General features: G+C 52.0%; 8 protein-coding genes across 8 annotated transcripts; 5 read left to right on the top strand and 3 right to left on the bottom strand.

Annotated features, from left to right (window-relative positions):
• Window positions 1-746: 746 nt before the first annotated feature.
• On the top strand, window positions 747-2,068 carry J4E90_003318 (uncharacterized protein; the record flags this gene model as incomplete). Its single annotated transcript, XM_051432889.1, has 3 exons — window positions 747-778; window positions 925-1,270; window positions 1,349-2,068. The coding sequence occupies 3 exons, from the start codon at window positions 747-749 to the stop codon at window positions 2,066-2,068; spliced, it is 1,098 nt and encodes a 365-aa protein (XP_051292787.1).
• Window positions 2,069-2,171: 103 nt separating this feature from the next.
• On the bottom strand, window positions 2,172-4,091 carry J4E90_003317 (uncharacterized protein; the record flags this gene model as incomplete). Its single annotated transcript, XM_051432888.1, has 3 exons — window positions 2,172-2,909; window positions 2,961-3,452; window positions 3,825-4,091. 3 exons carry the CDS (start codon window positions 4,089-4,091, stop codon window positions 2,172-2,174), a joined length of 1,497 nt encoding a protein of 498 aa, XP_051292786.1.
• Window positions 4,092-4,553: 462 nt separating this feature from the next.
• J4E90_003316 (uncharacterized protein) lies at window positions 4,554-5,101 on the bottom strand (the record flags this gene model as incomplete). The annotated part of the gene is made up of 2 exons (XM_051432887.1): window positions 4,554-4,639; window positions 4,918-5,101. 2 exons carry the CDS (start codon window positions 5,099-5,101, stop codon window positions 4,554-4,556), a joined length of 270 nt encoding a protein of 89 aa, XP_051292785.1.
• Window positions 5,102-7,695: 2,594 nt separating this feature from the next.
• Window positions 7,696-11,387, bottom strand: J4E90_003315 (uncharacterized protein; the record flags this gene model as incomplete). The annotated part of the gene is made up of 4 exons (XM_051432886.1): window positions 7,696-7,848; window positions 7,898-8,063; window positions 8,114-11,166; window positions 11,217-11,387. 4 exons carry the CDS (start codon window positions 11,385-11,387, stop codon window positions 7,696-7,698), a joined length of 3,543 nt encoding a protein of 1,180 aa, XP_051292784.1.
• A 171-nt stretch (window positions 11,388-11,558) lies between these two features.
• On the top strand, window positions 11,559-13,287 carry J4E90_003314 (uncharacterized protein; the record flags this gene model as incomplete). Its single annotated transcript, XM_051432885.1, has 8 exons — window positions 11,559-11,674; window positions 11,723-12,009; window positions 12,059-12,126; window positions 12,172-12,282; window positions 12,329-12,665; window positions 12,713-12,853; window positions 12,900-13,082; window positions 13,130-13,287. The coding sequence occupies 8 exons, from the start codon at window positions 11,559-11,561 to the stop codon at window positions 13,285-13,287; spliced, it is 1,401 nt and encodes a 466-aa protein (XP_051292783.1).
• Window positions 13,288-14,145: 858 nt separating this feature from the next.
• J4E90_003313 (uncharacterized protein) lies at window positions 14,146-15,042 on the top strand (the record flags this gene model as incomplete). Its single annotated transcript, XM_051432884.1, has 2 exons — window positions 14,146-14,734; window positions 14,789-15,042. The coding sequence occupies 2 exons, from the start codon at window positions 14,146-14,148 to the stop codon at window positions 15,040-15,042; spliced, it is 843 nt and encodes a 280-aa protein (XP_051292782.1).
• Window positions 15,043-16,913: 1,871 nt separating this feature from the next.
• J4E90_003312 (uncharacterized protein) lies at window positions 16,914-17,960 on the top strand (the record flags this gene model as incomplete). Its single annotated transcript, XM_051432883.1, has 1 exon — window positions 16,914-17,960. One exon carries the CDS (start codon window positions 16,914-16,916, stop codon window positions 17,958-17,960), a length of 1,047 nt encoding a protein of 348 aa, XP_051292781.1.
• Window positions 17,961-18,608: 648 nt separating this feature from the next.
• Window positions 18,609-20,420, top strand: J4E90_003311 (uncharacterized protein; the record flags this gene model as incomplete). The annotated part of the gene is made up of 4 exons (XM_051432882.1): window positions 18,609-18,710; window positions 18,759-18,983; window positions 19,031-19,778; window positions 19,828-20,420. The coding sequence occupies 4 exons, from the start codon at window positions 18,609-18,611 to the stop codon at window positions 20,418-20,420; spliced, it is 1,668 nt and encodes a 555-aa protein (XP_051292780.1).
• Window positions 20,421-22,351: the final 1,931 nt, after the last annotated feature.

Below are 22,351 nucleotides of genomic sequence, written 5' to 3'. Positions count from 1 at the left end.
GTGCGACAGTTGCTATTGTAGAGAGGGCTGGGCCGGCCACGCCAAGTTGGTGAAGGTCGTGGCCGGTGAACGTGAATGATGAATATCTTTGTGACGCGCCCGAACTCTTGAGGCTCTCGAAGGGACACGGCGACAGGGATGGCTCAGCTTGGCGGGTCGCAGGAACAACGATCTCCGCCCCGAGTCAGGACAGCTCGCGCTCAGGAGCCTGGAGAAGTACAATCAGACGTCAGCCAACCAGACACCGGGACAGCGCCTTCTTGTACTTTTCAAACGACAGAAACTAAAGCTCCAGATGGTACGGAAAAATCTTCGGCCTACATACCTCGGAGCCTGCAATGATGTCACGGACCACAGAGCTCCCCCAGCTAGCCGATGGGGCAGGCCCGACTGTTTTTCGCGATATATCGGCGGTGAAGGGCAAAAAGCGCGTGCAAGTGGGCGAGAACCGAGTTTGCTCAATAATCTGGACAATAGCACAAAAGTGAAGGGGGCCGGGGCCAGCGTTATAATAGCTTTAGAATAGCAAGCAGGCCAGTTGGTCAGTAAACAAAGCTCGCATGTGCGCACGCGTTTTGTCTCGTGTGCGGGAAGGAGCCAATAGGCGAGCCGGGGATACAAGGCATGACCCCGCCATCCTCATCAGGCTCCGCATCCACGGCGATAGCAAGTCCTGTTCAGTCACCCCACGGCATATCACGGGTGCGTCAAGGCAGCAGCCATCGCTCTGACTCTGAGCTGCCACCATGGCCAACCAGAAGAATGTCGTCGTTGTCGGGTAAGCTCGCCTATCAATGCTGTCATGATATTTTGTGTTGCCCCTCCACGTCCCGTAGTAATATGTACTCATCCTCGCCTATGACTCTCCAACATGTCTAATCCGTCTTGGGCGGCAACCTCAAGACCGCACTAACACCACCCCAGAGCAGGCGTCATCGGCCTCTCCACAGCCCTCGTGCTCTCCAAGCACAAGGACCTCAGCATTACCGTCGTAGCCAAGCACATGCCCGGCGACTACGACATAGAGTATGCATCACCCTGGGCTGGAGCAAACTACTTTCCTGTCGGCAAGCCAGGTTCCAATCTGCAAAGGTTCGAGAAAGCTACCTGGAGTGAGCTCGATCGAATCTGTCGTGAAATACCCGAAGCAGGCATCCACTACCAGGCGACGAGGGCCTATGGGCGGGAGAAAGATGCAGGCACCGCTACAGGGCAGTGGTTTGAAGAGCTGACCAAAGAAGACGCATGGTTCAAGGACGTTGTGCCGAATGTATGTAGAGCCTATCCCAACTCGGTGTCCATACACTCACCTACGTTGCTTGCGTGAAGCCATGCTGATGCTTCTTAGTTCCGCGTACTGTCCAAATCTGAACTCCCAGAAGGCTGTGACAGGGGCACGGAGTTTACTTCAGTATGCATAAACACTGCTGTATATCTTCCCTGGATCGTGGGACAGTGCGTGAAGGCTGGTGTGACCATCAAGCGCGGTATACTCTCCCATATCTCTGAAGCAGGCAGCTTCCATACCTCGGGGGATGCAAATGCCGTCGTGAACTGTACTGGTCTTCTAGCCTCCACACTCGGAGGCGTTATGGACAGCAACGTGTACCCTGGACGCGGTCAAATTGTTCTAGCGCGGAACGAGCCCGGTGTCATGGTGACAGTAAGCGGTACCGACGATGGCAGTGAAGAGGCTACGTACATCATGCAGCGCGCAGTCGGTGGTGGGACAATCCTCGGAGGCTGTTTACAACACCACTCTTGGGAATCGCAACCTGACCCCAACCTCGCACAGCGCATCATGCAACGCTCCATCGACCTGTGTCCGTCGCTAGTACCGAAGACTGGAAAGGTGACCGAGCTGAGTGTCATTAGACATGGTGTTGGTCTGCGCCCTATGAGGATTGGCGGTCCAAGGGTCGAGAGAGAGAAGATTGATGGAGTTGAAGTAGTGCATAGCTACGGACATGCTGGCTATGGATATCAAAGCGGCTGGGGAAGTGCGTGGGAAGCAGAGAAGCAAGTCCTGGACACCTTGGATGGAGACAGGATAAAAGCGAGACTGTAAACGTGCCCACAGAGCCTAGATTTGGCCGGCCATGATAACGGATAGTAAGAGACAGCTATCGAAAGGACGGGCTATAGTAAGACTGTCCCCGTCAAACTCCTACTCACCTGAACTTCCTTGGTTTCTTCGACCCAACGACGTTCAAGACTGTCTTACTTCTCCGGAGATGACCTGGTCCCAGAGGCCGTGTATCTGCAATCTCGCCATCGTCTACCTTTTCCACGTCTTTTGGCTTTCGTTTCCATGCACGTCGCCCGCGCGATAGCTTCTCTGATCCCCACATAGCATCGCCCATCGCGCGTACCTTAGCCCACATGTACGTTCCATGATATGCGATCATCAAGGAGAGTCCTCCAATCAGCGTTGTGGCAGGAATGGCAATGACCCAAAAGAGAGCTTGCGAGCTGCTCATGTCTCTTATATCTGTAGTGTTCGTGCCGAATACGGAAGAGATGAAAGAAAGAGGAAGAAACACGATTGTCACTAGAGTAAATACCCTGATGGCTTTCGAGTTGCTTTCTTCTGAGACTTCAACGTTGTGGCGGAGCACCTCCTTGGTCTTATCGAACGACGCCCGTATTTGTTTTATTCCTGTAAGGGTTGCCCCCATACCAACAGGATCATCAAATATGTGTGTCATGAGGGGAAATGCGATGTCTTTGTAGGCTCTGTAGCACTCTTTGGTCGCGATGCGATAGCTCCAGGGATAGATGACGTCGTAGCAATCATTGATCATGCGGCGTTGTTGAGCACATATGGAGGCTACCATCTCGAATTCCTCTTCCAAGAGGTACAGTTCTCGAAGGGCAAGCTTCGACGGCCGCCGGTTAGCTTTGTATTGCTATGTCTTGTTAGGGTGTAGTTCTCTGGCTGAGGTAAAAGGTGCACATACCATGACCGAAAGATTCTCTCTGTACAAGTCAGGCACAGATAGATTCTGCGATATTGTTCTTGACCAAAGATGGATGAGACATATGAACAGAGTAACCTCAGGAGTACTGCGGAAGTTTTGCACCGCTCCCCTATGGCTGCCGGTATGCGCCATGATCATTAGCTCTTTACGCGCTGATGAAAGCGCGGTAGAAGCTGCTGAGCCAAAGTAGGAAAGCAAATTCATATGAGTTTTGAGTTCGTTCCGTGAAATAGAAGGCATCGTATCGGCTTTGTCGAAATTGTGCATTTCTCGGACACTATACCCGCAGGTATCGATCGTCTGGAGAATCTTCTCTGCTGCTTTCACAAGCGACAGCGGTAGGAGGTATTCGCTCGGCTTTTCGTCTCTCTCATTTGCGACACTGTTGCGAATATCAATTGCTTTAGAGCGCAACGCCTCAATACGCAGTGCCAGGGCACTGAGATACTCGACGATGAGATCGTTTTTCTCCTCCACATTAGCCAGCTGAGACGACATAACCCAATGAGATAGCTGTGTCCGGGAGTAATGTGAAGGTTGATCTGTTTTGCTAATGTGGTCGCGTCGCAGATGTTCGAAAGCTTCATCCGCGTTCGAATAATACCTCGCCCGCTCACAAATGTCACACTGACCTATGGGAGAAGGCAGGACAGAAATCTTGTGTAGCTTCGCATATTCTTTGTGAGGAAGTTCACGGATTGCGTAAGTCGATTCTAAGCCCCAACTTCTCCCGATCTTGTAACATAGAGCTCCTGATGCTCATGAAGGCAACGATCTGCGGAGATTGTGTAAGTAGCATTTCATAGTGTACGGCCCTCTGACGCGTTCAGAAAGATTAATTACCTTGATGATGTACCTGAGCACACCCCAGCATCTGCGCAAGAGCTGATGGTCGTAGTACTTTGGTACAAATTGGTCCATAACCTCCATAGTAGATTGGAAAATGCGTTGTGTGTGTTTGTACATCAGAGCTGTCTGCCATTGTGTGACCCTTCTCGCCGTGACATAGGTCTCACCTTCTGCATCGATTTGAACATCACCTGACATGTCGCTGTTGGCAATGCCGGTGCCCGAAACAAGTACCTGGATCAGGCCATTTGTGTCGTCCATTACAGTTAGCTCGTTGCAATCGGTGGTGCCTTTAACGACTCTGGTAGAGGCCTCGTAACAGGACACTAGTGATGCCGAGACATCTTCTAAGGAGGAATCTTCGACATCGGTGAAGGGCGCACCTGATTGATACAAGTGTACGAATGGATGCGCAGAGTCGATTGGTAATCTTGCTACATCCGTTCGCGTCCTGGTCAGCTCCTGGTCAATAGCAAAGAGAGTAAGCTGTATGTAGATACTCTCATCGTTATTCTGCTCTGCTGCGTCTTCTGTTGTTTGCCAGGCAAGAAACGGTGGAACACGAAGACCAGTATTAAGTCTTGTAAACTTGGGACTTGGAGAAACCTCTCGTGTTCGATACGTCTTGGCTGTGCGATCTTTGCCCCCCGAGCTTTTACGTGAAGCTCCACTATTCTATTGCAATCAGCGCTGACACAGCTAAGCGTTTCGATCAACAAGTGCTTACACGGTCAGATCGAACAGTGTCCATGGGCGGACGTTGCTCTTGCCGCTCTTGTGTTTGAGCGCGCGATCGCTCTTCCCGCTCTCTTTCGGAATGTGCGTTCAGATGACGTTCGCGTGTGTGATCAAACATGGGCACTAACTCATCTCTTGTCATATGTGGGAAGATGATCCAGTAGTTGGGATCGTATGTCATGCTTGAATCGGACATTGAAATGAAACAAAGTGGCCTCGTCGAGCTGACTCGTAGGTACTCTTGTATAGTTAGATAGGGGTTGGTCTTCCCCTTCCGTTGTTGTCCCATTCCCTTGTTTGACGATAGCTTCAATAAGGTCTGGAAGAAAGCCAGCTTTGGCGAGTCGACCACGAAGCTCAGGTTCCAGTTGCTTCTGAACATCGCGGTTGACCTGGTCAGTGTTTTGTTTTAATGCAGCAGCAACTTCTTCGCTTATCAGCCCTTTGAGATCTTTGACCTGTAGTCCCACGAGTGCCCTTCGGTCCCCATGGTTCTCTTCGGCTTTGAGACGTCTCTCTTCTTCTTGTGTCATTTCTAGATCATCCTATAGCTACGGATCTGATCCAATGAGCTCCTCCTCCTTTATGCCTTCTTCCAATGGTCTCGAGAGATCTTGCGTGGTAACGAACGACTCTGTTCGACTTTGTGGAACGACAGTTCTGGCTTTTATTCCGGGTCTCACGCCATCTTCACTGTCTGATATCGCATTTCGTATCGCTCCTAATGTCGCCTCTTCCTCTCCAGACTCGAAATGATCTCGCTCGTGGGTTGAGTGAGATGATAACGACAACGAACTCTGAGCATCTTCCTTTGTGTATTCTCGCGTATCGTAGACATCAGCCGTAAGTTCGAAAGGGCTGGGAAGCTTTTCGTTGTCTTCTACGTCAATGCTGTTTGGTAAACAAGATACCTTTGGACTGTGGGACGACCCGACTGGATCATAATTCGACGACGCATTACCGACTCCCTCCGCGCACGATGGAGCCTCATCAGAAGTTTTATTGCTGCCAACAACGGACCCATCCAGACTCCTGCTAATATGAACAGCGTTTTCGCTCTCATATGTAATGGCCCTGGCGACATGAAGGCCGTCATATGCGAAAGACGGCCTAATCATACGTGTTGGACGGCGGAATATGACCGGTTTCGGACCAACAATACTGTTGCTGCGATCCATGAGTAAGCTGGGGTCATTCACCATGTAGCCCTGCCTTGCTAAACTCTCACTCGGTCCAACAAAGTAACTGGCTTGGCGACCTTGCTCGGCATCGTTGCTGTATATAAATCAGCAGTAGGCCAAGAATGAATCCGTCCGGCCAGTAGTCGCTTACAGAGGTCGCCTTACGATAAGCGCCTGAGTCTCGTTATCGTCTGTGGAGTCACAATCAGAGCGCAGATTACCGTGCTCAATCGTTCTTGGTTCAATACGCAAACCATCGACCGAAGAGATAGCCCGGCTCGCGAATTTCCGGCTGAGGCGCAGAACAATCATTGCAGATCGTTCGCATTTCATGACGTGTGGCCATTGATCTGCCTCCAATGCTGCTTCGTCTGACCCAACATGTATGACATAGTCTTTATTATCTCTTTCGCTGCCATCGAGACACTTACTCTCGATATTACGACAAAGTGCGACGTATGTTGAGCACAGCTTGAGTGGGAGGTATGCGACTTGTCCGTAAAAATCGGTAACATGAACCAGACTGGGTCCGTCTGCAACAAGGTAGTTCTCAGAGATGAACTCGACACCGTCTTCGAAGAGCTCCTGAAGAGCACTTGGTCCGCAGGTGATAATCAGGTGGGACTGTACGACCATAGACCAAAATTGAGGAACTCGCAGACAGTCTCCCTTTCTCACATGCTTAAATTTTCGAAACACTTGTTCGTCATCCCGACCCTGCGCGCCTTCTTGCGGGTATCTATACTGGAACAATCCTCTATCACACCATCCGGCATCATGTCAGTGCATCGTTTCGCATATACAGCCAATGGAAGTTATACACTTACCGGGTTTCGTGTAGTGATGTATCTTTTGATGCACGAGAGGGATTGAGCGCACTGATGTCAAAGTACGGGAAAGAAACAAAGATAGCAGATATGTCAGGTTTATCGGATCGTGCATGATCGATTCCGTCGCATCGCAGAACAGTGTCCGATCGTATATAGCTGCCGTGGGGGGTTCGCTCTTCGAATTCATCTTTTATGTGCCTCAAAAGATATCCCACGACCGGAGTCGCGTCTTCGTCATAGTCGAGCACAAAGTTGAGTGTGGCGCTCTTTTATAATTGTTAGATTGGCATCAGTAATCTTGGGGTAGAACTTGTACCTCAAACGCCTCGAAGCTTATACAGTCAGTCTGAATGTGTCTGCATATCGTCAGTAAGTGCCAAGAATTGGAAGAATTGACTCACAGCCAGCGCTCAGGTGTCGCATCCTTCGTCCCAAGGATATCCCGTTCTGACCTAGTGATGATCCGAAGCCGCTGAGCTCCTCCATCAGCTGGCGGGTAGACCATTGATGCCGCGACAGCGAATTTGTGATGATTATGCATCGGGGCCGCTTGAAAACGTGTCGTTGCTCTTCTTGCGGCCAGAACGCTTTGGTCCAACCCGTCATTGTTCAGCCTGATCTTGATGATCTTTTCATCATCGTCTGGGCTGTAGCTCAAACCATCTGCGTCTTGCGCCATGGTATCGGCTTGTTGTGGATGACAAATAACTTTCGGTGTCAGAATTGGAGTCAGAGGCGTAGGTAGACTCAGGATGGTGATAGAGGAGGGAATGCGCGTTGACACAAGCGCCCGTCCATCTGTGCCACCGAACACTAAGCGGCCCCCAGCCCCCACCTTCGCAGCAGGGTATAGCGCCCTGCAACGCCTCTATAGTACATAAGAATTGCAGGGTATAGCGTCAGACTTTGATAGGCCAATGGTTAAATGCCCATGGTCATTCGCGCCACTCGTCACAGCTGGAAGACAGGGGCGATTATCGTACTCCGTGTAAGGGGCAATCAAGGACATAAGACGTTCCAGCTTGAGTAATGGACCAAAAAAACAGATTCAAGATGAAAGGCATAGAAATTGCGTTAAAGACCAAGAGTCGTATGTTAATCCCAGGTAACATGTACTCAGCATGGCGGTTGAGCCGCTGTTGTCGCGAAGCATGTCTTGATCTCATCTACGGCTGGCTTCAGACTCTTCGATGGTAATGTCCAGTCGTGACGCTTCAACCCTCCTTCGTGAGTCAAGTACCAGAGAGTCTCCGCTGTTGTGATGCGTACCTAGACATCATTAACGTAAGCCAGCGACAATAGATTGTCTTATGCATACCTTCGGGAACGGATGTAACAGCATGCTCACAGCTTTGGCTAGCGTGTCGCTCCTGGTCATTGGGATGACACCTAAGCCCCGATACAAATCCAGCGCGAGGTGAAGCTTTTGCATATGCGTGGACTTGAAGTGTGCTTTTTGCGTATATGAAAGAAGTGATCGGAAACTAAGACGATTAGCGCATGCGCATATGGAACACCAAGAGAGAGCTCTTACTTGAAAGACGTCGACTGAAGACGCTGCATGATCTGCATGTCAAACAAGAAGGCGATGACCTCTAGTAGCGGAAGCAAAACTCTGTCGTTGGTGATGTTGTTCTTCAGGAGTGTCAGGACGCAGTTTGCAAAGTCAACCAAGGCAAACTGCGTAACGTCGGATGTATCTTCGTCTTGTAGCATATCGACAAAGTCTAACAAAGCTGCTCGTGAGTTCTGCACCACAGATTCGGAGCCCATCCCCGCGGAGCTGACAAAACCAACACAGATAGCTTCCCTGATCGCGGGGGTTTTGGTTTTTTGTAATGACATCAGTGCATTCAGGAAGTAGGTCCGAGAGGAGACCTCGTCTGTGGTCGCGGCGCCAGCTTCTCTCAGCTGGAGGACTTGAGCGGCGTTCATGCGCATCTTATCAAGCTTTTCGAGAGATAGTCGAACGATGTCGGCGTAGATATCGTACTCGCGTTCATTGCGTTTCTCGGTGAGAATTCCATTTGCCCAAGCCAAGCGAACGGTATTCAAGGCCTCGAGTCGGACGAGTGACCCAACATCTCCCCGTTCTGTAATGGTATAGTCGTTAAGTGCAATGTGCAAGGCGCTCGCAATCTGGTCTTCTTCGTCGGCAGCAAGCTGAGTTGATTCAGGGTTCTTGCTCCCAAGCAAACAACGCAAAGCACGTAATGCCACCGTTCGGGCCTCGATAGCCACAGCTGATGTGCACCTGAACGTAAGCACCTTTACAATGCGCCGCTGGAGGACGTCCCTTTCAGTGTCGAATGCCAGGCTGTCCAAGCTGCCATGCGCAGCTCCCAGAGCGATCGCATGTCCGGAACATCGCGACCCATTGTACGATGCTTCGTTCTCCAAACGAAGCAGCCATGACATAACGACGCCAAATGTGTCAGACCCCGGTAACCTAGGTAATAATGAGACTATTGCAGGGATTGCGGCAGCAATAGCATCGAGGACTGACTCCTCATGACGCGCGAGACAAAGGTCCAATACATCACAAACCTGTGCCACAGGTAGGCTTGGGGGCCAGAGCTTGCTGGCAGTTCCATTGGTGAGTCTCGAGATTGCCCCGATGAATGTACATACTGATGATGCGGTGAACTGGGGTCGCAATGCCGGCGAAGTGAATGCCTTGTCCTCAAGATCTAATTCTCGTGAGAATAACGTCCAAAGGGCCATCAAGGACGCACATGAATTTTCGGGCGCTTGGTCCACATGCATAGCTACTGCCGTGTCAACGAGGGTCGCAAGAGCAGTCACTAAACCTTGACGCTCTTCAACCTCGCGAGGTCGCAACGCCGTAAGCTTGCCGCGGACCTGATCAGACATCTTCTGCACTACCGCAGGAGACCGAGCCTTGGAAAGAGACCCGATGGCCCCAGCTGCAAATAGACGTGAGTCTGAATCTAACGAGCCGGTTCCTCTCCAATCTAAAAGACCACCGAAGAGGGCCTCCCAGTACAGAGATTGTAGTTCTCCAGCCTTGATCGCCACGTCGCACATTGCGCGCTGGCGGAGCCCGACAGCGTGGAAGTCGACTATCTGTACGAGTGATATGCCCTCTTCTATTGTATTGGGGTGGCGACCTATAAGTTCTTGAAGCGCAGCAGATGAGCCTCTTCTGATGTTGCCTGCTGGATCGAGACAAGCAGCAACTACCAATTCGATTGCCAGCACTTGAGGCACGTGTAATGATCTGAGGTGCTCGGAAGCTCTTATTGTCGCGGTTTCGACCGCAAGGAGGTCAGTGGTGGGGTAGCGGCGAGAGAGCGCCCAAATGCCGAAGCAAGCTGCATCGCGTACGTTCGTACCGATGGACCCTCCAGTAGGCGACCGTTGTTCAAAGCCGAGGGAAAGTAGGAGAGCGTTGAGAACGTCCGCCAAATGACTGGTAGAGATTGCTTTGCGATAGAGAAGCTGAGCCAACGTCAAAGTCAAACCGTGCCATCGGAGTGGGTTCACGCTGTTCAAATTGCGCTTGGACCCCTGCCAGTAGATGTTCTCTGTGAGCGAGCCAAGTATTGCTTCGACAACCTCGCTGGCCATCTCCGCGTCCAATTTGAGAGTGATGATGCTGAGCGCCTTGCTAGCACCGTATCTGACTGGTGTGTCACCATCCGCGAGTGCTTCAAGGAGAAATTCGATGACTTCTTCCAATACCACGGTTGAATCGAGTCCAGGAAGGGTTGACGTCGCCTGTAGGCAATGCAAAACGACATTGCGCAAGCTTTTCACAACTAGCTTTCGAGCCACAGCTGATGACTTGACAAAAGCGAGACTCTGCTGATCCAGTATCTTTCTGCAGGATAGGTATATGGCAGCGAGGAAAGGGCCAAGCTCCTCATTCGTAGCGGAGGCCAATAGCCCTGACAGGAATGAGAGAACTCCGAGACACTGATGTATGTCGGTCTTCTCTTCGGATATGTCTGTGAAAAAAGACAAGGACCATTGGACCATGGCATCCAGTAAACCTAGCTTTTGCATATCTGGTCGCACGCATGTCCTCACTAGGAGACTTGCAGCGGCGCTTCTTTCCTTTGTTGGGGATTGAAGTCCTGACATGCAAAGAGAAATTACCCGAAGAGTGACACCAGGAAGTTCATCCGGGAGCTTCAGCCCAAGAGCTACAGGTGTTTCTGCAGAAACTTGCAACCCAGACATGGACTCCAGGGGAAAGGGCGCGAGTAGTAACTGTGAGAGCCATAATAGCAGCACATAGCGCTGTATCCAGGGACGAGCTGTGTCCTGCAGTAGGGCATCGGTATTTTCAGATTTAACAACTCCAGTCGCTTCTAACTCGCCCAAGATCGCTTCGAGATGACGTGGTTCGTTATTGAAGAAGCCTTTGACGACCTTTTCGCCTCGGACTTTACAGAACGTGTTCAAGACGGAGCATACGGCGTATGTAAGAGTCACAAATCCTGGTTTCGGTCCTTCTGTGGCGCTCGCCGATATTGCTTCTAAATAGGCGGCGACGAGTGGAGGTATGAAGGTTTTGAGGTGGGTGTCTAGAATCTGGGGGTCCTCCTGGAATGGCTCTATCTGGGAAAGGTCAGACAGCCATTGAGAACAGTGATTAATAGGGTTCATACCAAGCCGCATGCCTTGTACATGTCTGCTGTTCGGACATGTTGGCGGACGGGACCAAGGGCAGAGCCATGCTGCCGTTTCCGCAGTAGTCGTGGTAGCAGCCTCTCGAAGTCAGACAGAAGCGATGCAGATGCTCGCTGTAATTTCAGGTCGTCGTCCTCTCCGGCGCTCATCATGGAGTAAGGTGGAGTTGTGACGCACTTTGCAGGCGACAATGGGTGCCTTGTTCGCCGAGTCAGTTCTGGCAGGCACGACGCGTGATTCTGAGTCAACCCCGCGACGCGCTTTCGATACTTCTTCCACCATCACCACTGCGACGACTACGTCAGCCACGACAACGCACAATGGCGGGAGAAGACTACAACGACTTTCTCGTTGCACGGGTGATTACCGAGCAGAGGCCTGTCACCTACAGGCTGCTCAGTAGAGCGACCAGCACCAATGTCAACACAGCGAAACGGTTCGTGCAGCTCTTGCCAGCATCTGAATGCCGGCTCACATGATACAGGATGCTCTTCGAATTCCAAAGGAACCAGAACGCGCGGAAACCCAAGTCGGTCCACGCCACCTACCTCGTGACTGGCACACCTAAGCGAACCGTGAAACCCAGTGGTGCCCCCCGTCAGAAGCGCGAGGACGCCGACATGCGCAGCTCGCCCTTTATGAGCTCCATGCCCGAACGAGAAGAGCCCGAAGACTCTGATTACGCTAGCGACTCCGATGACGAAGATACACCCGCACCTGAAGGTGTCAAAGAGACAAAGATTGTATTGGTAGGAGAGGAAGCCTTGGAAAGTACGATTGGCATATGCTATTGGCAGGACCCAGCTGACGGCTTCACTAGAGACTCGGTCAGAGTTTGAAGATGGATCCACGGCTCACATTTACAGTGTGGAGCCCGGCCCGCTCAAGGTACGAGATCCTGGGAGGCTTCAGGTCCAATACTAAGGCATATAGGCTGTCGGCGTACTGTCTTTGTGCAATCATGAGGTCGTAACAGAGTACGCAGACGAAGATCCTCTAGAGCGGTGGAGAACATATGGTTCCATTCAAAACGAACACATCAAGGTACGCGCATGGCTACAGCTCCACGGGCGCGCTAACATCATTGTAGCGAAGAACTGCAAAGTATGCTCCTCCTACTGCTACATCGAAGCCCGCTGCGAAGACCATCACGAAGCCTGCCGGGAAGGGCTCTTTCGCTTTCGCGAAGAAGGAAAAAGAGACGTCCGCGTCTGCGAGAAGAGGCAGCGCGTCCGAAGATAATACATCCGGTCGCTCGACGCCACAGCCCTCGGCGGGGTCTACTACACTGAAAAGGAGCGATTCGAAGTCCGGGGCGAAGAAAGACAAAGCGACAAGCGACCTATTCAAGTCCTTTGCAAAGGCTAAACCGAAGGCGAAAGAAGCGGAAAAGTCACAAGAGTCCACACCAGCGCCGGTTGAGGATGGTACGTATACAAACAGTCTTTTCTGGTTATACAACTAATTTCGCTAGAACCAATGGAAGGCATGTCTGAGGATGAAGGTGATCCCGATGATGAGCCCGAGATCAAGATCGATGAGGAGAAAATCGAGGCAGCCCGCAAAGTCCGAGAGGAGCGAGCCGAACGATTGCGCAAGATGATGGAAGATGACGGTAAGTCTTTCGAGCTGGATATGATCGCAGCGTCTGACGTGTGTAGATGAGGAAATGCCGGATGCACCAGCCACAGCGGAATCTCAGCCTGAAGCTCCTTCAACAGCGGCGACGGATACCACAGAGCCAACCGAGGGCGAAGCTACCGTCACAGTGGAGAACGGTCGCAGACGCGGCCGGAGACGAGTGATGAAAAAGAAAAAGGTCAAGGACGAGGACGGCTATCTTGGTAAGTAGGCAGTGCACTCTGATTGCCCTCCCACTGACTGTGCATAGTGACCAAGGAAGAGGCTGTCTGGGAGTCCTTCTCAGAAGAAGAAACTGCACCAAAGAAGGCTAAGCCAGCGCCAGCCAAGCCAACGAGCTCGGCAAAAGCGAAAAATGCTGGCAAGAAAGGCCAGGGAAGCATAGCCAGTTTCTTCAAGAAGGCCTGAGAGATCTACGCATGTGAACAAGAGGAACAGCGTTACTACAGCTCCAACCAAACAAAGCAATATTCGAGCATAGTGTACAAGTCATTCGAGTCACAACCGTGTATGTGTTGACCAATATATCGCTCGTATCCACCAAATGTTTCGTCCATCTCGCAAGGGCAGATTGTCCTACCACTTGAGCAGTAAACTCCAGCCGGTTTGACGAAGCGACGTTGACCAGGTCGCCGACTTGTGTTGCCCCAGACGCCTACTGTACCATGTTGTACACAGATCTTGACTTGTTGAGCGGTGTCTGGGTATCGTGATGCTGTGTGACATGATTAGCATGTGCTCGAGTGCAATCCTTCCTATAGACAAGCATACTAAGCTTGGGTACAGATCCAGCTGGTGCCACTTTCAAAACTGGAGCTTGGATGAGTTTCTATTGCAAAGGTGAGAAATCGGAACTCCCCATCTTCTGGGTTCGCGTTGTCGCTTATGACGGGCGCGGTCTTATTCGGATACCCCGCAACCCCACAGGAGCGATGATTTGCCAGTATACAGCTCTGTCGTACACGGTGTGCTCTCAATGTTCACGGATACCATCATTCTTAGTTACTTTTCTACAAAATACATGTCGAAGAGCCGCACAGGTACTTGCACTAGACTAGACACAGGCTACTGACCTCATTGAATCTGCACGATTGCGCAGGTACCGATCTAGGTGATGACGACATCATTCTCCGACACATCAAATAGTCTGTAGCTTCAGAGCTCAATTGACTTCCATCATCACGACTAACACAGTATCATCTACTCATTACAGCCATCATAGCTTCACGCACAGCATCCCGCCGCCTTTCGCGCTTCCTACGCACCATGTCTACCACCGCACCCTCAGCATCGGCCCTTCCGCCTGCGCCATGGAAGTCCCTGTTCAGCGAGCATATCTCAAAGATGAAATCGCCTGAATTCGTATTGGGAACGCTCGATGCAGCCCCCAAGGGCTCGCCTACACCCTTCGTGCCCCGCGTGCGATACTGCATCCACCGCGGTTTCTGGGCCGAGCTTCCGGAGAACAAGCACAACGATGCAGAGCGCAATCCTCAGGTCTACCAGAGCGATTGCCCAACATTCACAACGGATGTTCGCATGGAGAAGGTCGGACAGATATTCGCGACGAGTGCGGGGCACGCTGAGAGCAGCGAACAGGTGCAGGGCAGTGGTGGTGGAGGCCCTGTAGAGGCTGTGTACTGGAACGCTGATACCGGTACACAATGGCGGATCAAGGGAAGGGCTTTCATCATTGCACCCGATATTGAGGGCGATGACGAGAGCAGTGGTGTAAGGACTGTCAAAAGCGAGCTGGGAAAGAGGATGAGGATCGTCGATGAGGGCAAGGAAGGCGACTTCAGCTGGCAAAGGGAGCTGACCGGTTTCTTTGGTAACCAGAGTCCTGGCATCAAAGGTAAAAATGGCCGCTGTCTACTGTACTTTGCAAATCGCTAATAAATCATCTCAGGCTCATTCAAGAACCCTCCACCCGGCCAGCCAACCTCCAAACCATTTGACGACAAGAACCTTGCCCTTGGCTCAAAGGTCGACGATTTGCAAGACCCCGTGGCACGCAAGAATTTCCGCCTTGTGGTGATTGTGCCAGACTCAGTGGAGCAGACGGATCTCAGCGACCCAGCAAAGGCACGGAGATTTAGATACACATTCGACGAGAGCGCAAGGGCCAACGCTGGATGGAGGACTGAGGAGCTCTGGCCGTAAGGGCGCTGTCCAACGGCACGCATGAATATGGTTTCGAAAGAGTTCTAGTATTTCGAATGTTCGAAACAATACCACGAGTTCCCAGGCATTATTCGGTGCCTTGATCGGGCCGAGCGTATGTTGTGCTGTGTAACTCGTTTGTCACAGAGACCGTGGACCCTTGCTGGATGCACATGGGTGGTTCCGATGCAGTCTTCCCCACAATGTGGCTCAGGTCGGCGACCACGACCATGGCCCTTGTTGATTTGAATAGTCGCCTACAGATGGCAAATTTGTTGAGCACGGTTTAGCATTGCCGGGTAAGAGGAGCTGCTTTCAATTGCGTAGGGCAACATACACAGGCAAGATGTTTTTCTTCCTCCTATACGGAGATGAAACCTGGGCAAGAGATTTGTTCATCGCAAGTCGTCGGGCTGATGACATCAAAAAGCAGACGTGCGAAACGAAACGCGTGTTGAGCAGGCCCCTTACCCGCATGACAAGGGTGCGCTATTTCAGTCGCCAGGTTGCCTGAAGGAGTAATCGATGCGGTGCGTAGTTGTCAACTGCCTGGGATCAACCTAGGCGGCCAATCTAAATAATGATGTGTGCGTTAACGTTCAGGCGCACAGCTGTTTGTGTGGTAAGCTTCAACGGTTAGCAGTCCAACGGTATTGGGTACGCATTTCAACAGGTCAGGTGCGCGCACCCGCCTTCCTAGCCGGGCATCGTTCGCGAGCACAAGCAGGTCGGTCACTGGACTGTGCACAGCAAGTCATCATCTTACACAGGACCAAGATCGTGGACGTGTCTGCGTCATGTGCGTGGACACTTTGGGAAGAACGGATGAGTACGGACGACGATACGGACATGTGGGATGCTCGTTGCGACTACCGCATTTGGTAGGCAATTCGCAAAGTTGCAAAGAAGCCAAAGGGCACCCTGTTTTCGTTTCGGCTGAGGCGCTGCGGCACGGGTATAGGACGCGCCGCCATCGTGCTTACTGGAGGTAATAGCCGCCGGGCGGAACTCATATGCGCGCTATCGCCAAGGTCGATGGATGGGGGTGAGCTGGCACCGTTAGACGGGCGGCGGGTGTGCTCCGAGATGGATGTTTCGCGCTGTCATCGCAACTGGAGGAGATCATGTGCATGCGAGCCAGTCTATCAAGCGGTGCCCCTGCCGGCTAGTAGATTGCGACAGGTGAAGTGTGTAGGTGCGTTATCGTGAAGCCATGCGAAACACGGTGACAGTGGGATCGATCTTGTACGGCGTCGGCCATGTGGCCGCGCAACGACGACACACGCGGGCGCGCAAGGAGTGAGGCAATTGAATCTTGTAATCTGGCGACTCGTCTGCAATAAGGCCGAGCGCCCTGTTCGATCACCGCCAAGGGTCGACGAACCGTTGCTGCGGTACCCCATACCTCTTGCAAGCGGAGTATCCTCCCTGCACCTTGCACCCGCGCCCATGCAAGGCCGTCTCGTTGCTTTCTGGCTGCCCCCTCTTTCTTCTTGATGCAATGCACCGCCGTGGCCTTGTACCACCATCGTCCCACTCGCATGCCGGCAGACACGACTCCGTTGGGTCTGTGAGTCTGGCCCCGTTGATCGCATCTCGTAGCAGACGCACTCCCTGCCCGTCAGCCGTCTCTCCCCATAAGTAATCGCTGATCGTCTGCCACTATTTCTCCGCCCAACGCTGCACACGTACCCCGACCACGCCCTTTCTGCTCCCCTAATCCACATCCACCGCCTCACTGCTCGCTGGTCGACACTCACGTCAACTTCGTCGCCGTCGTTGCTCTATGCAATAACCCGTCTGCATCCGTCCCTGCCACCACCACCACTCGTGCCGCTTAACCCCGAATCCCCGATCAATCCTCGCCCACCATGTCCGACATTGAGAAGTCGTTCGTGTTCCTCCAGGACAACCTGCCGCAATGGCTGCAGGACATTGCCAGCATCCAAGAGAAGGTCACGGCCATGCAGGCCGATAATACGAAAGTGCCCGTATCACAGTCGCCGTTCGGGAAGCGGACCGACTCCACCGCGTCCATACGACCAGCACTAGACGCCATCGCAGAGGACGCAGCGCCTTCGAACGCAACACCTCCAGACGCCGTCACAAGTCGCAAACGAAAGTCACATTCCGTCTCGTCCGGCCACGAACCTGGCACTGCCCGCCATCGCCCTCGAACCATGGTGGTTGTCAACTACGATGGAGACATGCAGAAGTCGTTTGAACTGCTCGTGCGGGCAATAGGGACCGGACGCAACATGTTACGTAAGGCCAAGATGGAGGCCAGAATGAATGAGATGGCCACCCAGGCAGAGTCAAGCGCAGAGGAGGACGACATGGACGACGACGACGAAGAGATCGACCTATCCAAAATCAACTACCGAGCCCGCATGTCATCATTACGCGCAAGATCGGCGGCGAGGAGAAGCGGCAGACTGGGCGTCACCAGTGGTGTAGAGACACCTGTCGTGCTGTTCGATACCTCGGACAAAACATTAGAGCAAGCCCAAGAGCTGTGCGAGAAGTCGGCGCATCTCACCTTACGTGACGGCGACTGCAGAACAGAGCTGGAAGGAGTGCGAAAGAACTTTGAGACTGTGTTGGAGACGGCAAAGATGGAGGTGGAGAAATGCAACGCACGCAAGGCACAACATCCACCTGAATTACAGGCGCACGAGACCTCCGACACATCCGTGTCTTCCCTAGAGCCCGAGATGACATACCGGAAAGACACTTCGCAATCAGTACCACCACCACCCGAACTCGATGCTCAACCCAAGACCACATTGGCAACACAGCCTGTGACTACCCCACAACCACTGAAGATCGTCGACATTGAGGTTGATGACGAGGACGACGATGACGACTTCGTACTGCCGCCTGTACGGCTAACCTCGCGACTGAATCGTCGAGGCTGATCTTCTTGGTTCCATCCTTTTGTCATTTATTTTCATGCGTTCAAGCGATTTCCATCTCAGCCATTCCTCTCATCACGGCGTTTCGAATGCATTGCGGGTGCATGTGTCTGTTTTCATGCGTCATGTTGTGGACGAAAATGGAGGGCAAGGGCTTATATCCACATGCATCATTAAATATCTCTTGGGTGTCGGCGTCTTACAGCGAAGCATCGTTGCTATCTTCTAGCGTATTCAATCTATCTCCAAATTATTCATGCATTCTGTCGCGAAGACAATTTACGTTCGTTGGGAGAGTGTTGATTTGTTCATAGTGCATTACCATAGTTATTGTTGTCCGACTGATGTGACCGATTGCTCCACGTCATACCGGCTTCAAGCATAGTCATTGTTCTATGATAAGTCCTTCGAAGTTGTGCTCAGTGAATCCCGGCATCTGCCCGGGGCGATGTTTTCACTCGCTCCTTCCTCAGAACCACAAGAGTGCAAAACAGGGAAGGAACGCTGGAGCGCGTGTCCGACGCGTTCAGCGCACCTGCCTTGCGATGCATATTCACTCCCCACGCGTTATCATCTCTCAGTTTCTCCCCCGATCTCCACTCGCATGAGCTTCGCTAACCTCCTCTACGATCACTACCCTCAACTACCCAAATGGCTTCGTCGCATGCGAGTACAGCTGACTCGATCAATTTCTCCTCATTCATAGAAGATGACCCTCAAGTGACGGGTGAGACTACACAAGAAGATAACGTTGTGAGTGAATCATTCACTTCCCGCGTAGGCTACACTAACGCGACACAGTTGCTTGTCCAAGCAGATGCAAGCATCACCCGAGAAGAAACCGCTAATGGATCGCGTCACGCAAGTGAATCGCTCGATGATGCCAGGAAACCCCCGATTGCGTCTGAAGAAGCTTCCGAACGACGCGGCTCCAGTCATTCCAGCGAAACAATCAGCAGTGGCAGTACTGTCTTTCTCCACCCAGAGGAGAGCGGTCAAGGTGTTCCCGATCCTGTGAAGACACCGGTAAGTCCGTCCCTCATTCTGTGGTATAGTTTGATTAATGTATACAGCAAATCACGCCATCTTCTGGAAACAGGGACAGCAGCACCAGTCCTCCGCCTGGTGCTGGCGTTGAGAATGTCGTCGAATCCAATAAGTCACCGATGACACCACCCGCTTCAGCCGTACCTACCTCGTCTTATAGCTTGCGCAGCCGAACACAGAGTAAGCTCGTATACGATGTGAAGTACCACCCCATGGACGATGCCGTTCGACCCTCTCAGGCTGCCAAACGTCGCTCGGCACACGGAGAAAAGCTAGTCCCCGAGTCGGGCGATTCAAGTGAGGCTTCTAGCATCCTCGATACTGACGCTGATAAAACCGAGTCGGACGATGCACAAAGCGAGGGAGAAGATGAGGAGGAGATACCGAAGCGAAAGACGAAGAGCAAGGCGCGCAAGGAGTCCAAGTCGCGACCAGTACCTACCGAGGGTACGAGACGGTCTACGCGCAATGTCTCGGGTATCAAGGCATCGTATGATATGGGTAAACACCCTCAGGACAAGTATCTTGTCATCTCGAGCGATGATGACGACAGACCGATCTCGAGCAACAAACGCAAGAAGCTCTCTCGTAAGCGTGCAAATTCCGGACATGATGCATCTTCCAATCCCAAAGGAGCGAAGAGGTCCAAAGCAGTCCATGGGTGGCGATCGCGCCCCGCCGACTACGATACATCCGATGCGTTGGACTTAGACTCCAGTGGTGCGCCTGTATTCGCTAGTGTGGAGGACGGTAACAACATTGAGTCCAGCGCTTGTAGGTGGCCAGCTTCCTCTCGACATTCAGACTTACTGACAGAATGCAGCTACTGTCACCCTCTCACCCCCGCGCTTGCTGCTTATAGCTGATACTACTGGCCATGGCATTCGACACCGGGAAGGGATGGATGTCTGGCACTATCCTCCAGGAAAGAGATACCTCAACCACGATCGAGACTATTGGCCTGTCCTTCCAGGCGAGGCCTTCGAAATCTTTCAAGAGAAACTTGAAGACCAGCTAGCGCGCGAAGCAATGGAAGCGTCACCACTGAACTATGAGCATGATGATAAGGAAAACCCCAGCAACACAGGCCCCGAGCCACTCATCGAGGAGAATGAAGGGATGTCCATCATACCAGTTGCGCAATATCGACAGTCGAGCGCCGAAAAACAGGTGGCGGACCGACACTCCCTCGTCTCCAACGCTCTTTACTCTGACGATCCTCCGCAATCGTACGGCCTAGACGGTACTGATAATATCTATGAATCTCCTCAGGATGACCTCTTTGACGGCATGAACATACTCGCGTCTGGACAATGTTTGCCTCCGGGTCAAACCCAACCCGAAGCGCAAACTGAGACGCAGGACTCAGTGATCGGACCCAGCCTGATCAGCGATATTTCAGGGTCTGATTTGTGAGTCAATTATCACGTACGTCAATCTGGTCGGTCAGAGTTTATCGGCTGTCTCTTCATTAGCCTTTACTGACTACCATCTATAGATCTTCGCTATGACTATACAGGCATACGTATGAGAAGCCAGATCGTTACTATTTTCACCAGTCTTCTGCAACCGCCTTATAGATGGACATTCTCTTCTGTCGATTATCATTGCATGCCTACCTGTCATTGCAACTTATGCATGATCCTAGGATTGAGATATGTTCCTTTATGTTCTAGTCCAATCTACCACAGTACAGGGGGCATGGGTTTACCAAGTACGATGATTTATGTCTAGCTTGTTGCAGGCAGATGGCAAAATCCGAAGCACCCCAATATATGGGCGTGTCATCTCAAATGTATACAGTGTACGATACAATAGCGCATGCAGAAGTGCAAAAAAGTCTTTCAGTCTTCCACAACACAAACTTTGCCGAGTATGGTTGATGGATACCTGTGCAGTCACCGATAGAACCAAGGCCCAATATTGTAAAAACTCTCGTCATACCTGCCATAGTCCTTCATAACGAAACAGGTCGCCGGCCGAGACATCCGATACGTTCCTTCCCCTCTACTTCACAAAAGCTACACCAAGAGTAAACTTTGTAGCGACGACTGAAACGTAGACGCTTCATATCTCGCATCGATATCCCGTACGAATCTGCTACATCTACAAACTTGCTTCATCTCGATGTGTCGTCATAGTAGAGCGGTGTCTCTTCGTGACGATCTTGGGGAGCAGTCTATTATGTTGGAGTGGGAGCAACAAGATTGGGCTGTTTCAGCCATGCGTTGATCACTCCTTGACAGAACGTCATTGGTAGATGGTTGCAATCTTCCCGAAAACAACGTATGGTGTTACTCCTGCTCTCGGCCCGTGCTCACAAGAAATATAGGCTGTGATGAATGCCTTGAGCCAGCCGTTGAGGCGCAGTCGTGTTAGATTTGAAGGACTGCATAGATAGCCTAAGTTGTACTGTGTAGGAGTGCGGCCGGACCACGGGTCGCCTTGCGGTCGCAAGCCCCGCGGCCTGGCTATGCTTGTAATGCTAATATGCTGATGATTAGAAGATGGTTTACCTGAACCTACTTTCGCCCGCTGAACATCGTCGATGTTCAATGTAAGTTCTTCAGTGGATGTAGACTACCAAACCTTAATCACCAATGACGTTTTCTACACTGAAGATCTTCTGCTCAGTCGGCTTCGATTCGCGATTTGACCCTCGATCCCGCTCGGCTATGGCCCGCCAGCACGTACCCTGTGCACATGCAAGTGTTTAAGCTCTGTACCGATGCGTCATTGCAGTAGTATAGACGCACTTCAGAGTCCCTGCATACACTGCCCTGTTCACGAGACTTGTAAAATCCATCTCAGAACTGCAATGCGCCGATGTATAACCAAACTCTAGGCTTGTATACGAAAGCGAAGCGCAGAATCTATAATTGATCGTCCGGGCGAGCCCAGACGCCAGGTCACCAGGTTTAAGCGACAGCGCGCCATCGCCAGCGGAGCGGCCACCTAGCGCTGTTCTGGATGCGATCTACGCTGCGATCCAAGCGCAAGGCTGGCTGAAGACGATCTTGGTGTTGGTGTTGGTGTTGTTCGAGCGCAGAGGCGGAGCTGCGGAGGAGGGCGAAGCTAGATAGCGAGCATGATGCTGATTGCTGCAGGTTCGTGAAAGATCAACCTCGGGAGCACTCGAGCTACCACACCACGATGCGTGCAGGCATAGTGCTGACAGTGCAATCTTCTGTCCAACGCCGATAATGCGGCCTTTTGCCCCTCTGCGCGAACCTGCAGGTCGTAGCACGTGGAGATGGCTTGCGTCCCGTTCAGGTATAGGGGACATGTTGCAGCACTTGAGCCGGTGGTTTAGCGAGAGGGCGTAAGCCACGGAAGTTGATCTTGTC

The sequence above is a fragment of the Alternaria incomplexa genome, assembly GCF_024043165.1.
Source record: "Alternaria incomplexa strain BMP 0042 chromosome Unknown scaffold_4, whole genome shotgun sequence".
In the NCBI taxonomy this organism is placed as follows: domain Eukaryota; kingdom Fungi; phylum Ascomycota; class Dothideomycetes; order Pleosporales; family Pleosporaceae; genus Alternaria; species Alternaria incomplexa.
This window is presented reverse-complemented; position numbering and strand designations above follow the sequence as displayed.